This window comes from Amphibalanus amphitrite, unplaced genomic scaffold (assembly GCF_019059575.1).
Source record: "Amphibalanus amphitrite isolate SeventyFive unplaced genomic scaffold, NRLGWU_Aamphi_draft 001458F_arrow, whole genome shotgun sequence".
Classification (NCBI taxonomy): Eukaryota; Metazoa; Arthropoda; class Thecostraca; order Balanomorpha; family Balanidae; genus Amphibalanus; species Amphibalanus amphitrite.
In genome coordinates, this window is record NW_024882951.1 from 26,911 (window position 1) to 44,856 (window position 17,946).

Here is a 17,946-nt window from a genome sequence, read left to right on the forward strand (position 1 = left end):
CCCCTCTCTTCCCCTCTTCTCCCCTCCCCACCTCGGTATAGATGGGGAGGGACCGAACTGCCAATGACATGCGAGCGGTCAAGGCCGCTCGCGCGGCAGCGACCCTGGCGGCCGGATGCCGCAACTGGGATTCAGCCAAGTTACCGATTCGCCTCCTGTGGGAGAGCCAAACCAGGGGACATACTTTTTAGATATACTGTACAGCAATATAGAGTTGTTTATTTAGGAACCAATTCTTCGACACCAGTAATGCGTATATTGATTCGGTAGCTTTCGGAAGCTTCTGCTCCCTTCGTCAGCCGTGCTTTAAAATGCATTAAAATACAAGACAATACGTCTCAAACGTCTCAAACACCTTCCAAAATACATACCACCACGAGGTATGTATCCTGCTCACGACCAGTGAGCAGGAGACCGGTGGCCAGGAGACTGGTAAGCAGGAGGACAGACAGGAGACCGGTGAGCAGGAGGAGACTGGTGGACAGGGGGAGGACAATGGAGATAAGTGGGTGGTCAATCTGTCTGGGGTAAGCCTAAGTGACGATGAGGTCAGTGTGCTACGTAAAGGGCTCAATTTTGTACCGACGCCGACAAGCGTTCCAGTCGCGGATTTTGTTTCGGCGGTCGAAAGTGTGTGCCGTTCAGACGATGTAACACCGGATGTAGCGAATAGGCTTAGATTCGAGGTCACCAAAGCTCTCAATTCCTTCCGTCCCCCGCAAAGCAAAAATCTCAGTAAGGGGGAGTGGAAAGCGTTACGTGACCTACAAGATAGGCAAGATATTATGATTTTACCTGCAGATAAGGGTAGATCTGTATGTGTGATGAGCTGTGAGCAGTATCAAAGTAGGTTAGAAACACTAATAGGGGATCACGACACGTACACTGAACTGGATAGGGACCCAACCGGTAGGTACACACGAGAGGTAAGGGGGGCGCTAAAGGACTTAGAACAACAGGGCAAATTGGACAGAAAAACGTATCTAAAACTGTACCCGTCGGACCCGACTCCGCCATTGCTTTATGGGCTACCGAAGGTGCACAAGCAGGGCGTTCCGCTACGTCCCATCGTGTCTAGCATAGGCAGTGTAACGTACCAGCTGTCCAAACATGTGGCTAGCATATTATCTCCTCTGGTAGGCAAGTCTGAACATCATGTCAAGGACACGGCGAGTTTCAAAGAGAGTTTACGAGATGTTACGCTCAGTGACGATGAGACCATGGTTTCTTTTGACGTCAAAGCGCTGTTCACATCGGTACCGACAGAGGCAGCATGTGAAGTAGCACGCCAGAGACTCGAAGAAGAGTTTTTGGATGAGGAAAGCAAGGTAAGAGCGGAAACAGCACTGGAGGTCGAGGATATCATAAAATTGTTACGGCTCTGTTTGGGTACTACTTACTTTAGGGTTAACGGAAAGTTCTTTAAGCAAAAGTGGGGCACGGCCATGGGGAGTCCAGTGAGCGTTGTGGTGGCCAACTTGTTCATGGAATCGTTCGAATCCAGTGCACTCCAGTCGTTTCCACACCCAGTGAAACTGTGGAGACGCTACGTAGATGACACGTTCGTGATCTTAAAGAAAGATCAGGTAGGTGAACTACTCGACCACCTCAACGCTCAGCACGAGAGGATTGAATTCACGCTCGAGGAGGAAAAGGAGGGATCCTTACCTTTTTTGGATGTAAAGGTACATAGACTGGGAGGGGGGACCATGAAGACCGAGGTGTTCAGGAAAGCAACTCATACGGACAAATACCTTCACTATGAATCACACCACAGCTCACAGCACAAGGCATCAGTCCCACAGACACTTTTCACACGGGCATCACGACTCACGACAACACCTGAGGACGAGGAACGCGAGACAGGGAAGATAGAACGGGCACTGGTGAGGAACCACTACCCAAAGCGAATGGTGCGCCGTATCCACAGGCGGATAAAAAATAGAGAACGACTACGCATGGGAGAGGGTGGTGGTTCTGAACGGGTAGGCAGGGAACAGGAGGAGGACAAACGGGTTTATGTAAGCATCCCTTACATCCAGGGGGTGAGTGAACAGGTCACGCGCGTCCTCCGACCCTACGCGAAGGTCAGCACGAGACCTGCAGCGAACCTTAGTGCTAGGCTCGTCAAACCCAAGGACAAATTAGGGATCAAAGAGAAGGCTGGGCTGGTCTATCAGTATAAGTGCCAGTGCGGGGAACATGTCAACTCCAGCATGACGTGTTCCCAGTGTACCTGCATGTAGTTTCTTTATTCCTCAGCAGTTGTCATCCCCTTGGCGTTAGTGTTTCGCGTCTCTCAATTGATCACTCCCGCCTCTGATGGCTTATCCTGCTATACAGGGCCGGATATTGTTTGGAGCTGTTTGGACACTTGCGTCAGCGGCTGTGGCGCCTGACGGCCGAGCTGACGGCGTGCACAGCTCAGCTGTCTGAGGTCAGGGCTGCGACACAGCTCAGCTATCTCGGGTCAGGACCGTGACCTATGAAAGGACCCAGAGAGGGATCTAACATCGGTGACTCCCTGCTTAACCCTAACAATCCCCACTTTTTTGTCCGCGATATAAAAAACACATGCGGTTAGAGTACCTGTGTCGAATTAATTAACTGGTTGATAGGGACTGGTTGATAGGGATGTGTTTTTTTATAACTCGCATGTGTTTTTTATAGCGCGGAGAAAAAAGTAGGGATTATTAGGGTTAAGCAGGGAGTCACCGATGTTAGATCCCTCTCTGGGTCTTTTCATAGGGGGTCACGGTCCTGACCCGAGATAGCTGAGCTGTGTCGCAGCCCTGACCTCAGACAGCTGAGCTGTGCACGCCGTCGGCTCGGCCGTCAGTCGCCACAGCCGCTGACGCCAGTGTCCAAATAGCTCCAAACAATATCCGGCCCTGTATAGCAGGATAAGCCATCAGAGGCGGGAGTGATCACCGGAACGGGCTGCATGGTACAGGACGGGCTGGGAACACGTCAACTCCAGCATGACGTGTTCCCAGTGTACCTGCATGTAGTTTCTTTCTTAGGTGTTGTTTTTATCCGCTGGGACTGAGAGCGTGAGATGATGTTTTTCGTACTACGCTGGAGTACGAAAAACATCATCTCATGTAGTTTCTTTATTCCTCAGCAGTTGTCATCCCCTTGGCGTTAGTGTTTCGCGTCCCTCCATTGATCACTCCCGCCTCTGATGGCTTATCCTGCAGGGATAATATTATAATATTATATATACAGGGCCGGATATTGTTTGGAGCTGTTTGGACACTGGCGTCAGCGGCTGTGGCGACTGACGGCCGAGCCGACGGCGTGCACAGCTCAGCTGTCTGAGCCCTGAGGTCAGGGCTGCGACACAGCTCAGCTATCTCGGGTCAGGACCGTGACCTATGAAAGGACCCAGAGAGGGATCTAACATCGGTGACTCCCTGCTTAACCCTAACAATCCCCACTTTTTTGTCCGCGATATAAAAAAACACATGCGGTTAGAGTACCTGTGTCGAATTAATTAAAGTTTATTATGTCAAAGTTTCAAAACATCAATCCGGTCTGCATGTCTGACTGCTCGCAGAACGGTTCTAGAGGCAGTGTCAGCGCGCGCGGAACGGTCCTCAGATATGTCCACTTTCAAGCGCGGAACGGTCCTTCTGCGCCACCAGACTCCTCTCCCTCTCCCCTCCCCCTGTCCGCTGGTCTATGTCAGACACCAGTACACCACTGACCTCCCCTACCCTCTCCTGACCTTCTCAGGTGCCAGCTGAGACGCTGGTCGGCCTACAGAACCTGCTCGTTCACCTGTGGGACGTCTCGGCAGAGAACGCGCACGTCTACCAATACCGACTCTGGGACGCTAAGAGGGTCAAGGTGGAGACCGCCCAGAACAGGGTATGTAACACAGACCGTAACACAAGCCGTAACGCAGGTCGTTACACAGGGCGTAAAATAGATTGAACACAGACCGTAACATAGATCGAACACAGACCGTAACACTGGCTGCGTACGTGCGGGCACTCGGCCGGCCGGAACTGGGCTGGATCCATTGGGCAATGAACAGGTGCTTTCTGTGACAGCGTCTCCGCTGCAGGTCAGTCAGGGACACACAGACACTGCACCCGGGGCCCTTGTGCATGGTACAGGGCTCGCGGGTTTTAGCGGTAGGTTTTGCACCTAGAAAATTTAGTGTACTTCAGGCTATATCTTCGTCGTCTTAAGCTTTTAAGTGTTGAAGATGCGATCGACTTGTTGGGTAACAAGCCGGCCATGATCGTGTAAAATAGCTTCATCGTAGATCGATTAGTTTCTGAGATATAACCGGAAATGTAAAAGTGCAAAACCTACCGCTTAATCTCGCAAGACCTGTACCTGAGCCCTGAGCGCGCCCATATGTCGCCCCCAGGGCGTGTCGCCGGACGGTTCTGTGTGTCGGACTGAAACCTGAACCTGCCTGAGTGTTATGCTATGACTCCCCAGGGCGTGTCGCCGGATGGGGCGGCCGGCTACCGGGACGGGCTGCGGTGGACCACCAACGGCCACCCGCTCTCCGCCGAGGAGGTACAGAAGGTCGTCAGCCGGGTTAACCAGCTCTCCAGCTAGCGGCGCAGAGGTCAGTCACCGCACCTGGCGTATTGCACGGGGACCCTAACAGACGCCTCACTCCTTTCCCTCATCTCAGTTGTTCTTTCATTTTTTTATTATTATAAGTAATGGAGACAGACCAGAGCATTTTCGGTGCATTTATTAGGGTCATGTTACTCCAACGGGGTTGCGTTGTCGCCACAGTCCTGTCTGGTCTGTGTGCTGCGGCGATGCTCTGCCATCCGGTGACCCAACGCCACTGTCCGCTGACCGAGTGTCGGCTCTCTGCTGACTGTGTAACGTCCGTCCGTCAGGGTGGTGGCCGTGAACGCCTGTCGGACGGCGCCGGAGGGCAGCGCCGGCCGGCTGCTGTCACTGCTGGACCAGCTGCGACTACCGGACGCCGGAGCGCTGCCCGACTGGGGTCTACATCCTGGTATGTTACTGGGAGCGGCACGGTGTGTGTTGGGTGCTTCTGACGGTCAGTTGTAGTAACTGTTAGTTCATCTACTGGCCCCCAGGTGAAAAGCGTATTAGCTGTACAGTAGGTCTATTAAAAAAGTCCCCAGCACCAGTGGGCGCTGCCGTCGCTGAGCCGAACCCCCGTCTGCCTGTCCCATATCGCGCCGGGCTCAGGTCAGGTAGGGTCAGCGGGACCGCTCGGTCCGGCCCGCGGGCGGTGGACGGGCGGCCGGTAACGCTTTCCGCCAGCCAGCTGTAGAATCCAACGAACGGGACGGCCACCGCTCAGCGCAGCGAAACCGGTGTTTAAGAAGGGCAGCAGATGTTCATGGCCACAGCCCACAATGATTATGAGATAATCATTTGTTAGCCCGTGCCCCACAGGAATGCCTAGACTCTCACGCCCTGTTGGAAGGGAAATGGGGATTGAGCATCATTCTTATAACTCAGCTTTGGGCATTTGAGTGGTATTCGAAGTAGCGTCAAAAGTAGCAAAAAGAAGAAAAAAATACTTCAGCCAATTTTGGATCGGGACATAGCCAGAGGTCATGTCACCAGAGGTCATCGATGGTAAAATATTGCTTAGACAGGGTGCGTTGCGCGCACCGGTGCATTGGGTTTCCAATTTTCATGGAAACATCAACAGACCCGGAAGCTCGCAATGCTAGCGTGGAGCCGAATTCATATCAATCGCCGCAAAAATGCAGCAGCGCAGCGCAGCGTGCGGCAGCGCGGGACCGTGAAACACCGCCCAGGGCTATCCATGTATCAGGGCAATCCAACCCACGTGATGGGCTCGGCCCCAGCGGAGCATGAGGTCCAGGACTCCCGCCCAGGCCCCCTGTCTTCCCCTAATTCCTATCATCCTTCCCACTCTGAAATCGACCGAAAGAGCCTTACATAACACAACAATCAGCTCGTTTACCGCTATGCCTGAATAATATTGTCAGATTTAATTAAGGTCAACGGCTTAGCATGTAAATAACAATAACTGCCACCATCGGTATTATGAGAAAACCAATTGCTATTCCACAAACACTTAGCACACACACAACACACACAAACAAACACAAGTTTTTAGCTTAAAACTTGCATGAAATTAATTTTACCAGCCTCGTGTTCCTCTTATCAAAACGCTTCGAATGAATCAAAAGTTGATCTTTAAAGGTCATTTGAAAAAAATTGGCCTATGTTCAAAGACATTACTGTATGCCTGGCCTATTCAAATACATTAGCCTGAGGGGTGTGGTAATAACTGGTGTAAGCAAAGTGACCACGGTCAAAAACGAATTACCAAGTCAACATTTTGGGATGTCCTCGTTCAAAAAACGGCTAAGAGCTTCGGTCTAGACAATTATTTTATCGTTGGCATACAGTAAAATACATACCAAACTCGGCCGGTAATAAATTTTCAAGACCTCAGTCCTTACTGATTTTTGAACTCGGCCTTCGGCCTCGTTCAAAAATTCAGTAAGGACCTCGGTCTTGAAAATTTATTTACACCGGCCTCGTTCAGTATTATATATGACCTGACCTGAAATGGTCATAATGCATAGCAGGATATTAGATCCGTATCGTGGAACTTTACAAACACTTCAGATGATTTCATAACTTAAGCATGTCTATCAAAAATAATTATTACATGGCTCATATGTAAGCTGAGTGTGTGAACATGCTTACGAGTATGTTGAACGCAACTGATGTGTTCTGTTGGCCACAATTTCTATATTTAATTTATCCTCCCGGATTTCATATTTTTGTTAATGACACCTTGACGATGTCGAGAAAAAACGCTTAGGAGATTTAACAGCCTGAGATACATTCAGTATAAGGAAGGTTCAAGGGTGCTAGATTCCTTCTGTCCTCGCTATCCTCAGGAAAAACCAATCCGCATCGCCCCTAGTCTTCATGCTTCCCTCTCTGGACTGGAGGTCACCCCACCAGCCAACCTGTAGTTGATGTCGGATCCATTCCAGGACACATAATCCTCTTCGGGTGACCGTTTGGGAGACGGCTGGACCGTCCCGACAGGGCAATCGTCCCACGGGAACAGTCTCGCTTCCGCAGATCACTGTCGCTGGCTCGCACAACCCAATTACTACACCAGAGCATAGTTATGTCATAGCTCTGCAAGGGCCTTTTCAGACCGAAAAAGATGGCCCCAACAAAACAAACAATTTTCTTATTCAGTATTGCATCCCATCAAGCACCACATGTTTTCAGAGTGTTTATTAAGCGTTCCGTCCAAAAAAGCGCAGTTCAATTTTCTCCCATTGACTTGAGCGACCCGGCCTTTCTGTCAACAATGTCAAACTTGCAAAGTAAACGTTTCAAATACATATACTGTTGCCCATTAAAATCGCTGAAAGTTCTGAAGCGATCGGTTAGTCGGTGTATTTAGATATGCTGAGCACAGGAACTTTCCTTGAGGTAAGGTCACTTGACGTGACCTGGTGTTATGACCTTGAATGGAATAACTTGGGCGGGAAAATGGGTCATTTGAAATTTTAAAATGCTAGATTTTAACAATGATTACAAACACTATCCCGGCAAAATAGTGAGTGAGAAGGGAGCGATTCCCCGACCCCATGTTTATTGTTTAGCTCCTGTAATTGAGCTAGCTGCTAGAGCCTAGCGGAAAAAAACGAGCGCTTGCGTCGTTACGTGACGCAGCGAATGGTACCCCATTTTAAAATATCGGTGACCTCTTAGGGCAGGTCAGGGGCCCCAAGGCATTTGATCGGTTTTTGGTAAATAACTAAACGCATTATCGTCATTTCGATACAATCGTGTTTTCTGTTCTCAGACGCGTCGATTTATAGGCTTTTTGTTTAGGTAAAGGCTGAAGCAATTTAGGATGTTTACCTCAGGTCATGTCATGTAAGGGCAACGGTCACGAAGCTGTTGAAAGGAGGACATGTTGCATAACATTTGATTCGGCAAGTCTTGCAAAGTCCATTGATGGCTGCCCCGACTGGCTAGCTCATTTTGATCGGGAGTTATTGACGAAGCACTCCTATGACCCTAGTGACGTCATAAATGATGTCACGCAAGGCGAACAATGCAAAAGTGAAGCATTAGACCTTGCCAAGAATGTATGAAGTCACGATTTCATGTGCTTGAGGTATAGTTTCAGATCATCTCCGACGCCAAATTAACAGTTTCCATAATTCCCCATTATGCTTATATGACACTAAGTGCATTGCGGATTGCATCATTTTATAACCGACAACCGTGCAGAGGTTTACTTAAGACGTCATAGTTAAGTGACCTGACCTGAAAACGTGGTTGATGTCAAGTGATCCGGATTGAATGAAATGTAAGGCATGTGAAATGTCAGCCTTCTATCATCAGTGTGCTTTGAGCTACCGCAAAAAATACATGGTGGCGGCATCCACCTCGGCCGGCGAGGGTTAAACCTCGCTTCGAATTATATTGCAGATAATGATGCGACCGAAAACAAAGCATTTATCTGTGTCTAGAACGGCCGCTGACTTGTTAGACAAGATCCCCAATCTTAATTCGCTAGATGGGAATAAAATACTCGGTATGTGATACATATAGTTATACCCCTCGATTTGCCCTCGCGCTAAGTCTATTCTAATCATCACTGTCGCTTTTTTATCCGAGACGATGTCGCCGCTAAACGGGTTGTTTTGTTTGCTTGCTTGCGTTGAATGGCCATTACGGATTATTGAAGGATTATGATAAAATAGGAATCGGGCAAGGGAGGATATGCACTGCATGCGTTTAATTTAGATCACAAAGGCATCATTTCCGGCATCGTGCAGAGTCATAATTTTCCCCTCCTCTGCACTGCGGCATCTCTGCGCCCCACACACGGCGTCCTCACTCCACGGCCGGCCGCCGCCAACTGACCCACTCGCCGGGCACCGCGACCTGACCCGTGTCGCTGCCGCGGCCTGCGCAATAGAGTCGGGGCTGGAATCCGGGGGTTCGGCCGGCCGGCCGCCTCTGGAGCGGGGGACTTTTTTAGTAGACCTACTGTACAGCAATGTAGAGTTGTTTATTTAGGAACCAATTCTCCGACACCAGTAATGCGTATATTGATTCGGTAGCTTTCGGAAGCTTCTGCTCCCTTCGTCAGCCGTGCTTTAAAATGCATTAAAATACAAGACAATACGTCTCAAACGTCTCAAATACCTACCAAAATACATACCACCACGAGGTATGTATCCTGCTCACGATCAGTGAGCAGGAGACCGGTGGCCAGGAGACTGGTAAGCAGGAGGACAGACAGGAGACCGGTGAGCAGGAGGAGACTGGTGGACAGGGGGAGGACAATGGAGATAAGTGGGTGGTCAATCTGTCTGGGGTAAGCCTAAGTGACGATGAGGTCAGTGTGCTACGTAAAGGGCTCAATTTTGTACCGACGCCGACAAGCGTTCCAGTCGCGGATTTTGTTTCGGCGGTCGAAAGTGTGTGCCGTTCAGACGATGTAACACCGGATGTAGCGAATAGGCTTAGATTCGAGGTCACCAAAGCTCTCAATTCCTTCCGTCCCCCGCAAAGCAAAAATCTCAGTAAGGGGGAGTGGAAAGCGTTACGTGACCTACAAGATAGGCAAGATATTATGATTTTACCTGCAGATAAGGGTAGATCTGTATATGTGATGACCTGTGAGCAGTATCAAAGTAGGTTAGAAACACTAATAGGGGATCACGACACGTACACTGAACTGGATAGGGACCCAACCGGTAGGTACACACGAGAGGTAAGGGGGGCGCTAAAGGACTTAGAACAACAGGGCAAATTGGACAGAAAAACGTATCTAAAACTGTACCCGTCGGACCCGACTCCGCCATTGCTTTATGGGCTACCGAAGGTGCACAAGCAGGGCGTTCCGCTACGTCCCATCGTGTCTAGCACGTTAGGCGGCACGGGCGGACATCGATAGCAGCGCCTCTATCGGTCACTAGGGAAAGCTGGGCTGTAGGCGACGAAATACCGGCTGAGTTGTCACAAGTTAAATAGGTTTATAGACATCCGTCTTGTGAAAAAGTTGAACTTTTGTCTTCAATATTTCTACAGGCGATTTTAGAAGTGCCCTCACATAGATTACAAAACCGTTAAAATTATCTTATTCACTTCAAGCCTTCCCTATTGTTCTTGATGATGCGGGAACTATTTCTAATTAGTGTTTCTAGCTTAGTAGAAGAACATATTGTGCAAAAGATGAAAAAAGCATAAATGGAAGATTTTAAATGCAATTTTCTGTAACAAATAATGGTAAATTCTCTACACATCAAGGGAAAGGTGCATGCTAACTGATAATTTAAAATTCTTGGGGCCAGTTGGTTTCTTCTTTTCTTACGTCGCCCCAATGGCCGCGAATACACTTGTGATAACGCCTATCGATAGGCAGTGTAACGTACCAGCTGTCCAAACATTTAGCTAGCATATTATCTCCTCTGGTAGGCAAGTCTGAACATCATGTCAAGGACACGGCGAGTTTCAAAGAGAGTTTACGAGATGTTACGCTCAGTGACGATGAGACCATGGTTTCTTTTGACGTCAAAGCGCTGTTCACATCGGTACCGACAGAGGCAGCATGTGAAGTAGCACGCCAGAGACTCGAAGAAGAGTTTTTGGATGAGGAAAGCAAGGTAAGAGCGGAAACAGCACTGGAGGTCGAGGATATCATAAAATTGTTACGGCTCTGTTTGGGTACTACTTACTTTAGGGTTAACGGAAAGTTCTTTAAGCAAAAGTGGGGCACGGCCATGGGGAGTCCAGTGAGCGTTGTGGTGGCCAACTTGTTCATGGAATCGTTCGAATCCAGTGCACTCCAGTCGTTTCCACACCCAGTGAAACTGTGGAGACGCTACGTAGATGACACGTTCGTGATCTTAAAGAAAGATCAGGTAGGTGAACTACTCGACCACCTCAACGCTCAGCACGAGAGGATTGAATTCACGCTCGAGGAGGAAAAGGAGGGATCCTTACCTTTTTTGGATGTAAAGGTACATAGACTGGGAGGGGGGACCATGAAGACCGAGGTGTTCAGGAAAGCAACTCATACGGACAAATACCTTCACTATGAATCACACCACAGCTCACAGCACAAGGCATCAGTCCCACAGACACTTTTCACACGGGCATCACGACTCACGACAACACCTGAGGACGAGGAACGCGAGACAGGGAAGATAGAACGGGCACTGGTGAGGAACCACTACCCAAAGCGAATGGTGCGCCGTATCCACAGGCGGGTAAAAAATAGAGAACGACTACGCATGGGAGAGGGTGGTGGTTCTGAACGGGTAGGCAGGGAACAGGAGGAGGACAAACGGGTTTATGTAAGCATCCCTTACATCCAGGGGGTGAGTGAACAGGTCACGCGCGTCCTCCGACCCTACGCGAAGGTCAGCACGAGACCTGCAGCGAACCTTAGTGCTAGGCTCGTCAAACCCAAGGACAAATTAGGGATCAAAGAGAAGGCTGGGCTGGTCTATCAGTATAAGTGCCAGTGCGGGGAACATGTCAACTCCAGCATGACGTGTTCCCAGTGTACCTGCATGTAGTTTCTTTATTCCTCAGCAGTTGTCATCCCCTTGGCATTAGTGTTTCGCGTCTCTCAATTGATCACTCCCGCCTCTGATGGCTTACACTTGCGTCAGCGGCTGTGGCGCCTGACGGCCGAGCCGACGGCGTGCACAGCTCAGCTGTCTGAGGTCAGGGCTGCGACACAGCTCAGCTATCTCGGGTCAGGACCGTGACCTATGAAAGGACCCAGAGAGGGATCTAACATCGGTGACTCCCTGCTTAACCCTAACAATCCCCACTTTTTTGTCCGCGATATAAAAAACACATGCGGTTAGAGTACCTGTGTCGAATTAATTAACTGGTTGATAGGGACTGGTTGATAGGGATGTGTTTTTTTATAACTCGCATGTGTTTTTTTATAGCGCGGAGAAAAAAGTAGGGATTGTTAGGGTTAAGCAGGGAGTCACCGATGTTAGATCCCTCTCTGGGTCTTTTCATAGGGGGTCACGGTCCTGACCCGAGATAGCTGAGCTGTGTCGCGGCCCTGACCTCAGACAGCTGAGCTGTGCACGCCGTCGGCTCGGCCGTCAGTCGCCACAGCCGCTGACGCCAGTGTCCAAATAGCTCCAAACAATATCCGGCCCTGTATAGCAGGATAAGCCATCAGAGGCGGGAGTGATCACCGGAACGGGCTGCATGGTACAGGACGGGCTGGGAACACGTCAACTCCAGCATGACGTGTTCCCAGTGTACCTGCATGTAGTTTCTTTCCTAGGTGTTGTTTTTATCCGCTGGGACTGAGAGCGTGAGATGATGTTTTTCGTACTACGCTGGAGTACGAAAAACATCATCTCATGTAGTTTCTTTATTCCTCAGCAGTTGTCATCCCCTTGGCGTTAGTGTTTCGCGTCCCTCCATTGATCACTCCCGCCTCTGATGGCTTATCCTGCTATACAGGGCCGGATATTGTTTGGAGCTGTTTGGACACTGGCGTCAGCGGCTGTGGCGACCGACGGCCGAGCCGACGGCGTGCACAGCTCAGCTGTCTGAGGTCAGGGCTGCGACACAGCTCAGCTATCTCGGGTCAGGACCGTGACCTATGAAAGGACCCAGAGAGGGATCTAACATCGGTGACTCCCTGCTTAACCCTAACAATCCCCACTTTTTTGTCCGCGATATAAAAAACACATGCGGTTAGAGTACCTGTGTCGATTTAATTAAAGTTTATTATGTCAAAGTTTCAAAACATCAATCCGGTCTGCATGTCTGACTGCTCGCAGAACGGTTCTAGAGGCAGTGTCAGCGCGCGCGGAACGGTCCTCAGATATGTCCACTTTCAAGCGCGGAACGGTCCTTCTGCGCCACCAGATTCCTCTCCCTTTCCCCTCCCCCTGTCCGCTGGTCTATGTCAGACACCAGTACACCACTGACCTCTCCTACCCTCTCCTGACCTTCTCAGGTGCCAGCTGAGACGCTGGTCGGCCTACAGAACCTGCTCGTTCACCTGCGGGACGTCTCGGCAGAGAACGCGCACGTCTACCAATACCGACTCTGGGACGCTAAGAGGGTCAAGGTGGAGACCGCCCAGAACAGGGTATGTAACACAGACCGTAACACAAGCCGTAACGCAGGTCGTTACACAGGGCGTAAAATAGATTGAACACAGACCGTAACATAGATCGAACACAGACCGTAACACTGGCTGCGTACGTGCGGGCACTCGGCCGGCCGGAACTGGGCTGGATCCATTGGGCAATGAACAGGTGCTTTCTGTGACAGCTTCACCGCTGCAGGTCAGTCAGGGACACACAGACACTGCACCCGGGGCCCTTGTGCATGGTACAGGGCTCGCGGGTTTTAGCGGTAGGTTTTGCACCTAGAAAATTTAGTGTACTTCAGGCTATATCTTCGTCGTCTTAAGCTTTTAAGTGTTAAAGATGCGATCGACTTGTTGGGTAACAAGCCGGCCATGATCGTGTAAAATGGCTTCATCGTAGATCGATTAGTTTCTGAGATATAACCGGAAATGTAAAAGTGCAAAACCTACCGCTTAATCTCGCGAGACCTGTATCTGAGCCCTGAGCGCGCCCATATGTCGCCCCCAGGGCGTGTCGCCGGACGGTTCTGTGTGTCGGACTGAAACCTGAACCTGCCTGAGAGTTATGCTATGACTCCCCAGGGCGTGTCGCCGGATGGGGCGGCCGGCTACCGGGACGGGCTGCGGCGGACCACCAACGGCCACCCGCTCTCCGCCGAGGAGGTACAGAAGGTCGTCAGCCGGGTGAACCAGCTCTCCAGCTAGCGGCGCAGAGGTCAGTCACCGCACCGGGCGTATTGCACGGGGACCCTAACAGACGCCTCACTCCTTTCCCTCATCTCAGTTGTTCTTTCATTTTTTTATTATTATAAATAATGGAGATAGACCAGAGCATTTTCGGTGCATTTATTAGGGTCATGTTACTCCAACGGGGTTGCGTTGTCGGCACAGTCCTGTCTGGTCTGTGTGCTGCGGCGATGCTCTGCCATCCGGTGACCCAACGCCACTGTCCGCTGACCGAGTGTCGGCTCTTTGCTGACCGTGTAACGTCTGTCCGTCAGGGTGGTGGCCGTGAACGCCTGTCGGACGGCGCCGGAGGGCAGCGCCGGCCGGCTGCTGTCACTGCTGGACCAGCTGCGGCTGCCGGACGCCGGAGCGCTGCCCGACTGGGGTCTACATCCTGGTATGTTACTGGGAGCGGCACGGTGTGTGTTTGGTGCTTCTGACGGTCAGTTGTAGTAACTGTTATTTCCTCTACTGGCCACCAGGTGAAAAGCGTATTAGCTGTACAGCAATGTAGAGTTGCTTCAGCTTTGGCGTAAACTTTCTCCTCTTCCGCTCACCATTCACCACCAGAGTCAGCAGCGTCTCGGCTGGCGGTCCAGTCAGTCAGAGCGAGTGTCTTCACTCGCCACAGCGGGCCTGACCCATTACAGGGCAGCAGAGTTATCAGTTACAAACCCTTGGCCTATAAAGAAAACCAGGAAATAGTAGCAATTGCATATATGTAATGATTCTACTCTATTACGTTTGAGCTAGCGAAGCGTATTCCTGTAACGTTTTTAATAGGCTTGTAAGTCAGCAACCGCTGGGCTGATTGACCTGCGTTACTCTTTGTTGCGCGTAATCCTATCCCTTCCATCTCGTTATTGACTACAACTGATGTATCTTGGTGAGTTATTGACTACAACTGATGTATCATGGTGAGCGTCGTGACACGTGCGACGTGAAGGGCCAAGAGTGTTCGTTATTCTGCTGCAGTAGCGATTTTGGGTTGCTCATATATCTTGAACCCTGAACTGCCACGCCGATTGCGCTCAAATTTGGTACACTGTTTGGGACTGGTTGACAGGGATGTGTTTTTTATAACTCGCATGTGTTTTTTATAGCGCGGAGAAAAAAAGTGGGGATTGTTAGGGTTAAGCAGGGAGTCACCGATGTTAGATCCCTCTCTGGGTCTTTTCATAGGGGGTCACGGTCCTGACCCGAGATAGCTGAGCTGTGTCGCAGCCCTGACCTCAGACAGCTGAGCTGTGCACGCCGTAGGCTCGGCCGTCAGTCGCCACAGCCGCTGACGCCAGTGTCCAAACAGCTCCCAACAATATCCGGCCCTGCGGGAGTGATCACCGGAACGGGCTGCATGGTACAGGACGGGCTGGGAACACGTCAACTCCAGCATGACGTGTTCCCAGTGTACCTGCATGTAGTTTCTTTCCTAAATGAGGTTAGTGCTTGTGCGAGGAACATGTTCATAAATAGTAGAAAATGTAAAAAATGTAAAAACATGACCTTATTTCCTCGATAATTGCCAAAACTAATGCTGTACAAATATATACTTTATTTGAAAGATGTAATATTTCGACCACAGGTCTTTTTCAAACAGTTTCAAATTAGAAAAGATACCATTTCCATTTGCCGCATTTCCAACTGCCTTTCAACAAAAATTTATGGTTGAATCGTGCCCACTAGCTCACTCGCACCACTCATGAAATATTTGGCTAGCAAAAATAGCATCACATAGGGCACCTATTTTTCAAAATACATAGTTTCAGCCGTACGAGATAAGTAAGTATTAACATACCGACTGACCATAACACAAAACATCCTACAGGCCTTCGCCATTATTTCTCACAATTTCGTCCAAAGTCACCCAGCTGTCTACAAGGCATAATAGATGCAGCATGCCAGCAACTATCATATGCTGTCCACTGTCCAGTGTCCAGGCTTTTACACATTTACGTGTCTATCCGTCCAGTATTCACATAACACCGTAACACCAGAATGGAATACAAAGAAAGCAAAGATGGGCATAATTGGCATACTCGCATTAACATACCTATAGCGTTCAATGCCATAACATATAGCGTTCGATGCCCATAATCAATAACACACATAGTCCACCCTCCCCCCCCCCCTCCCACACACACACAAACACTATCTAGCTTTGAACGCGTGAACATACGCAGTACCTAGTGCACAGTAAACATATATAGTACACATTTACACATACATCGGCGTTGTTCCTAGCATTGTTTACCTTACAAAATAGGCCAAGACGATACATTACTGTTGAGTTCCGGGCGGTTCTTTCTTATCAGCAGCGATTCAGCTATTTTACGGTCTGGATGGTCTTTAGACTTGTACAATATTTTAATTTTGAGCGGAGCAGACGTCCCATCTACGATACTGTCACCGTGTTTCTCCGTAAAGTGATCACCCAACGGAGTGTCAGGGGTCCTGTTGGTCATGTCGCGCACGTGTTCATTGAACCTGAGGCGCAATGGCCGTTTTGTCTCTCCGATATAAACACCTTCCCTGTCATTTTCCCCGCAGATCCCACACCTGATTTCATATACCACATTTTTCTGAGTGCAATCCCCCGTAAACCCCATTCTACATGCATGGCATCGTTGACCGCCCGGACATTTAGGCTTGCGAAGTGATGTTTTGACTAGCATATTTTTTAGTTTACCTTTGTTCTTCCAAGCTAGCTTGACATTCAAACCTGACCGTTTTACCTTACTTTTGATTTTACACAAGAGGTGCTCATCGACGTACGGTAAACATAAATACCCATCCAGGTCCCTTCTTTCTCTTTGCGCGTCGACCGACCTGCTTCTTTTCTGCCGTGCCTCTCGCAGTAGCCTTGACAGGATGTGTGTTGGATAGCCATTTTCCACCAGCAAAGCCCAAATTTTGCCTATGCTTTTTTCCTCCTTCCCTGCGCTAGAGGAGTTCCGTAACGCACGAATAAATTGACTCCTGGCCACATTATGTTTTGTCATCGTAGGATGTGCAGAATGATAATGCAGTATGACACCAGAATTAGAAGGCTTTATGTACAGTTCCGTTTCTATCGTAGCATGTTCCCCCCGGTTCTCGATCGTGACCAAAGTATCCAAAAAAGGTACCCCTGACCCCTCTTCTGAATGTTCGATGGTGAATTTTACGCTATCATGAACTGAGTTCATGTAGGCCAGAAAATCCGCAAGTGCATCCTTCCCATGTGTCCATAAGCCGGCGTAATCGTCAATGTACCTAACCAAAAATTTTGGTTTCTGGGGCGCACCCTCCAAGGCCTGCCGCTCGAGTCTGTCCAAAAAGAGAATAGCAATCGGAGGGGCACAGGGATTCCCCATGGCGATTCCCAGTTTCTGCCGATAGTGATCCCCATTGAAACTGAACACATTTTCATTCAGACAGTGGTCAAGAAGAGCCTTCACGTCCGCTGGTGTAAGACCAAACGTGTCGACTTCTCGGAGATGGGTGGTCAGTTTTTCAGTTACCGCCTCGATCGCCTCCGCTACTGGGATACTACCGTACAGGTTGACTACATCAATACTAAAGAATATTGCTCCGTCGGGGATGCCATGCCGCTCTGAATGGGAGTGAATCCTGTTCAAGAAATCCTGCGTGTTCCACAGGTGAGTTGGAACGAACTGTAGCAGCTGCTTTAAAATGCGTTCTAAGAGACATGACGCTTTTTCAGTAGGACCATCACAGCCAGATATAACGGGTCTGAGAGGGATCGACGATTTGTGTATGTTTGTGTATCTAAAGACAAACTACCAGAAAAAACGATCAAGGAGCTTACTCCAAACCACAGTCGAACGCCGGTTTTCTACGGTCTTCCTAAAGATCACAAATCGTCGATCCCTCTCAGACCCGTTATATCTGGCTGTGATGGTCCTACTGAAAAAGCGTCATGTCTCTTAGAACGCATTTTAAAGCAGCTGCTACAGTTCGTTCCAACTCACCTGTGGAACACGCAGGATTTCTTGAACAGGATTCACTCCCATTCAGAGCGGCATGGCATCCCCGACGGAGCAATATTCTTTAGTATTGATGTAGTCAACCTGTACGGTAGTATCTCAGTA

At 49.6% G+C, this 17,946-nt stretch overlaps 1 protein-coding gene across 1 annotated transcript; it reads left to right on the top strand.

The window, feature by feature from the left end:
* The first annotated feature begins 835 nt into the window (after positions 1-835).
* LOC122373202 lies at positions 836-11,594 on the top strand. Its single transcript, XM_043351045.1, has 2 exons — positions 836-1,083; positions 10,408-11,594. Exon 2 carries the CDS (start codon positions 10,545-10,547, stop codon positions 11,568-11,570), a length of 1,026 nt encoding a protein of 341 aa, XP_043206980.1. The 5' UTR covers positions 836-1,083; positions 10,408-10,544; the 3' UTR covers positions 11,571-11,594.
* The last annotated feature ends 6,352 nt before the right edge of the window (positions 11,595-17,946 follow it).